General features: G+C 39.1%; 1 protein-coding gene and 1 long non-coding RNA gene across 2 annotated transcripts in view; one reads left to right on the forward strand and one right to left on the reverse strand.

The window, feature by feature from the left end:
* Window positions 1–159, reverse strand: part of LOC102482599 (uncharacterized) — a 1586-nt gene extending 1427 nt beyond the window's left edge. The window contains exon 1 of the long non-coding RNA XR_003551465.1: window positions 77–159. This is a non-coding gene — a long non-coding RNA (uncharacterized LOC102482599). The remainder of the gene's footprint in view (window positions 1–76) is intronic.
* Window positions 7–1734, forward strand: LOC102498568 (cerebellar degeneration related 1). The gene is given in 3 exon segments (XM_027776687.1): window positions 7–601; window positions 604–739; window positions 793–1734. Coding segments are annotated over 3 exon segments (834 nt in total). The 5' UTR covers window positions 7–195; the 3' UTR covers window positions 1085–1734.
* The last annotated feature ends 3921 nt before the right edge of the window (window positions 1735–5655 follow it).

Genomic DNA, 5655 nt, shown 5'->3' on the forward strand with positions numbered 1-5655 from the left:
GGGAAAGACTAGATTTTAAACAGTCTGGACCTGGGGAAATGTTAGAAGACCTGTATTATAGAATATTTTAGAATACCTGGATATTGCAGACACCGGAAGACCTGAATGTTAGAAGATCAGCACTCTGGAGACATCGGAAGACGTGGATCTTGAGCCCGCTGATGGAAGACTGGGTAGTTGTCGGAAGACCGGAAGATGTTGGAAGACGTGAAGATGCTGGAAGATGCGGAGATGTTGGAAGACACAGAGATGCTGGAAGACGAGCAGATGCTGGAAGCCCTGGAGATGCTGGAAGACCTGGAGGTGTAGGAAGACATGGATTTGTTGGAAGACGTGGCTTAGTTGGAAGACGTAGATTTTCTGGAAGACACGACCTTGTTGGAAGATAGGGATTTTCTGGAAGACGTAGTTTCATTGGAAGACCTAGGTAGGCTGGAAGACATGAATTTGATGGAAGACGTGGCTTTGTTGGAGGACATGGATTTGCTGGAAGCCATGGATTTGATGGAAGACAAGAATTTGATGGAAGACGAGGATTTTCTGGAAGACAGGGATAGGTTGGAAGACCTGGAGGTAACTGGAAGACTTTGATTTTCTGGAAGACTCAGCTTTTTGGAAGACGTGAATTTTCAGGAAGACCCAAATTGTCTGGAAAACCTGGATTGTTTGGAAGACATGGATTTGCTGGAAGACCAGAAGGTTACTGGAAGAAATGGATTTTCTGGAAGACGTGGCTCTTCAGGAAGACATATTAGCTGGAAGACCTGGAGGTTATTGGAAGACATGTATTTCCTGGAAGACGTGGTTTTATTGGAAGACCTGGATTTAGTGGAAGACACAGATTTTGACTGGAAGACATGGGTTGGTTGGAAGACTTGATTTGGTGGAAGACATAGATTGGCTGGAAGACTTAGATTTTTCTGGAAGACGAGGACTGATTGGAAGGCCTGGATTTTGTGGAAGACGTAGATTTTTCTGGAAGACGTACACTGACTGGAAGGCCTGGATTTTTTTCTGGAAGACATTTATTGACTGGAAGTTCTGGATTTTTCTGGAAGAACCGAATTGGTTGGAAGACTTGTAGTTGATGGAAGACATAGATTTTTCTGGAAGACATAGGTTGGCTGGAAGACCTTGAAACTGTTGGAAGACATCAATTAGGAAGATCTGGATTTGATGGAAGATCTTGAAATTATTGGAAGACATGGATTTTCTGGAAGACGTGGATTTTCCTGGAAGCTTTAGATTTTGTGGAAGACCTATAATTGCTGGAAGACTGGATTTACTGGAAGACTTGGAGGTTATCGGAAGACGTGTACTCTTCTGGAAGACATGGATTGTCAGGAAGACGTGGATTTTCTGGAAGACCGGGATTGTATGGAAGACCTTGAGGTTCTTGGAAGACTTGGAGTTGCTGGAAGACCCGTAGGTGTTGGAAGACCTTGACACTGGCGCCATTGGAAACCCTGGACATTGGAAACATTGGAAGCATAGGATATTGGAGACATTGGAAACCTTGAATTTTCAAGACATTGGTTACTCTGGACATTGGAAACTTTGGAGGCCCTTAATATTGTGATATTGGATATTAGAGCCATATACACTGAAAGCCCAGGACACTAAAAATATTCCACGTCCTGTACCTCAGAACCCCTGAACTCTGGCAGTATAGACAATAGAGTATTTAGACACTTAGAAATCCTAGAATCTAAAACCGTTTATATTCAGATTTATAGGAGAACTTGGAGATTAATATATTCATGTCCAAGGACATAATATTTGGAAGAATTAAATTTTAATGATGCTGGAAGTCAAGGATGCTGGTAGCCCTAGATATCTGGAAATGCAGATTAAGGAATCTGGATATTGATACCTAGTCATTTAGACAGTGGAGATACTTGAACACTTGAATGTTGGAAGATCTGGTTATTGAACATATTGAAAGACTTGGACATTGGAAGAACTGGCAATAAAAATACATAGTAAGTGGATTTAGAAAACATTAAATGATATGGAAATTAGATTAAATGGTGTAAATGCTAGAAGATATCATCAAAACTAGATTGGATACTATGAAATATGAAGGGGCTTCAAAAGTTTGTGAGGAAAACAGAGTTAAAGTATGAGTTTATTTGGTGTGAAAAAAATTGAAATCTGTGATACATATTTTCCACGAACTTTTTGAAGACGTCTTTATTCATGGACTCGAAATACTGAATACAGGAGACCTTGGAAGACTAGGACCATAGAAGACTTGGATGTTAGAACTCTGTACCCTGAAAGGCAAGGCCTGGATCTTGAAGGTTAATAGAGATATTGGAAGACCTAGACTTTTTTTTTTTTACAGTTTTTTTTTTGCCATAGGGCATGTGCACTTGCTAGAGACATACAGAGAGAGAGTAAGGGGAAAGTGAGAAATCACCCCCCAGGGTGAAGGCTGTGCTGAAATCCCTTCTTCTCTATTCTTTCCCTGGGATTTTGGGCACACACACGCACACACACATGCACCTGGCATAATTTTCAAGCCAACAGGTCCGGACTCAAATTGCAGTTAGTCATGTGGGAGTCCATTGTCTTAACCATCATGTCACCTGCTGACTCCAGAAAACCTAGACTTTTAATGATCTCAATACTGTGGAGATTAGAAAACATGAACATTGGGAATGCTGCAGGCCAGAGACTTAAAGACATGGATGCTGTAATATTTGTAATATCTGGCCATTGAAGAAATTAGAATCTATGGAAATTAGAAAACTGCAGTTAGAGACACGGAAGAATGAAATGCCTAACATTAGAGAAACAGAGGGGTCATGTTGAAAGATATTGGCAACATTGAAAGAATTCCATAGTAGGGCTAGATCTTGAATCAAATGATATATCATGAGACCCAGCCACAGTAGCCCACATTGGTAGATACTACTACTTAGCAGAATGAGGTCACATGGGAGGTCTAGGTTCAATTCCCACCTATCCTAAAAGTCAGACATTTTGTCACCCACCTGTAATCCCAGCTACTTTACTAGGGCTGGTAAAACAAGAGGATTGCAACATAGTGAGACCCTGCCTACAAGAAAAACACATATAATGAGACACTCATAATGTTTCAGACTATGGAATTTCTTCCATTAAGAAGAATGCAGGAAGATGCAGGGAAATTCCAGTAAAAACAAGAATGCAGGGAAAGGACATTTTAGGGAGATGACAAAGAGGATGCAGGTAAATTCCAGTAAAAGAAAGTACAGATGGCCCTCTGTATCTGCTGGTTACACATCTGTGGATTCAACCAACTGCACATTGAAAATATTCAGAAAAATAAATTTGATTGTGTCATACTGAACATATACAAACTTTTTCTTATCAATATTTCCTAAATAATAGTGTATAACAACTATTTACATAGCATTTATATTGTCTTAAGTATTATAAGTAATCTAGAAATGATTTAAATTATGCAGGATGATGTGCATAGACCACTATACTACTTTATAGAAGGGTCTTGAGCATCTGCGGATTTTGGTATCTGTGGGGAATCCTTGAACCAATATTCCACAGATACCAAGGGACACCTGCAGCTTCGTGAATTGGAACCTATCTTCATTATCTCAATAAACTGGCCTTCTGGGCCAGTTGATAAGATGGGAATGGGGAATTATCAAGAATAAAAAAGTATCTAGGCTAGAGGAACTGCCTCTGGATTGTGGTCAGCAGACATTTTCTGTGAGGATCAGGTAGTAAATATTTAAGGCTTTGCCAGCCATGTGGTTTCTGTTGCAGGCCCTCAACTCTGCCATTGTAATGCAGCCATAGATAATAAGTAAATTAATGGAATGGCTATGCTACAATAAAACTTTATTAAAGAAAAAAATATTAAGCTCAATTCGGCCTCAGGACCTTAGTTTGCCAAGCCCCTCTCTAGATGCCAAATCTATGGTACAGTAAACTTAAGTACATTCCAGGCTAGCATTCACATACAGGAGAACAAATAGAGCAATTTGAAGCCCAATAATGATGCCACATAACGTGATGATACTCAGGAGGTAAGGCTGGCAAGAACCTAAGAATGAGGGTTAGATCTCTGTGCAATTGTTTCAGGTGCCCAGATAGGGGGCCTTGTATTCAGAGCCCAAAATAAATGAGTTGCATTCAGAACCCTGAACAAGGAAGCTGGGGGTCTCCAAAGATGTTCTAGTTTAGAAGACTAGAGGCTTAAGAAGAAAATTAGAGAATAAACCCACCCCTACAGTCTGGCACATACAGTGGAAAATAGGAAAGAAACTATAGCTTGGTGGAATCATCTCCAGCACCCTGACTTCAGGTAATACATGTAATTTCTGATCTTAGCAACCAGAGCTTAAATGACACATTTAAGGGATCATAGTTGAGCTATAGACTGTAGGCCCTTCATACTTGGTCAGATAAGGCTGAGGAAAACAGGGACTACTTTGTATTTTACATGAAAGAGGACACTGACAGATAAAACTGATAAGGTACACTGGCACTGGGCCATGATTTAAAGAGCAACTAATGAAATAGACAATGGGCTGTTGGCAAAGGGGTGAAGGTGTTTGCACAAAGAAATAGTGGGGTCAGAACTGTACACAAGGAAAGTTAGTCAAGCAGCAAGGTGCTGGACAGCAAAGACTACCAGATATATATACCAGAACACCAAATACTCCAAGTTAAAACACTTAAAGGTTTGGGACTTGAGAGTACTATAGTAATACAGGCATTGGTAGTGGGGCTAGATTTAAGGCACTGACTGTTCTGTTGCTCAGCAGCTGGCACCAGATACATGACCACTCAGTACTCCACTACTTTAAACTTTAAATGCCAACATAGAATACATGCGATACTAAGAATTTCAGAAGCCACCCATGAGGAATTGTCCTTTCCTGGTAAGATTATTTAGACTTACACAATTTCTCTCAAAGGAAGCTGAACAAATAACTTATTGGGGAAACAAAGAAGGTCCTATATAGGTTTACCTTTACCCCCCATACCAGAGTAACTTATTTATCTTAAAAGTGCAGCCATTTGGATGGATTATTATCAGGAGAATAGGAATGCATTTATGTCAAAATAAAGTCGTTGCTTCATTCTACTATATAAATAGTGTCATGCAATAATAACCACATTATATATAGACCCTAAAGAATCACTACAGATCAAGGAGTATGTTAGTGACAAAGGAATTATTGCACAGATATCCTTCATCAGAAAAGAAAATTATTAAAACTTATTTTTTATTCCTTCTGTCCTTTTTAATTCATCATATGCACTTTATTTTGAGAGAGCATAAATAAGATATTAAAATATTAAAATTTACAAATACAGGAAAAAACTATCACATTCAGTTATAGAATGCTGATACTTACAAATACAGGAATAAACTATCACATTCAGTTATAGAATGCTGATTTATGTTATAATAATAATAATAGCAACGATTTATTGAGCGCTTACTATGTGCCAGGCACTGTACTAAGCATTTCATATAATCTCATAACAAGCGTATAATGCAGGTATTATTGACCCCATTTTACAAATTAGAAATTTAAGTCCAGAATGGGTAAGAAACATGCCCACAGTCACACAGTTGCTTAATTGGAAGGGGCAGGATTTGAAAACAATCTGTCTGATTTCAAAGCCTAGGCT

Source organism: Tupaia chinensis, unplaced genomic scaffold, assembly GCF_000334495.1.
Source record: "Tupaia chinensis unplaced genomic scaffold, TupChi_1.0 Scaffold000706_1, whole genome shotgun sequence".
Classification (NCBI taxonomy): domain Eukaryota; kingdom Metazoa; phylum Chordata; class Mammalia; order Scandentia; family Tupaiidae; genus Tupaia; species Tupaia belangeri.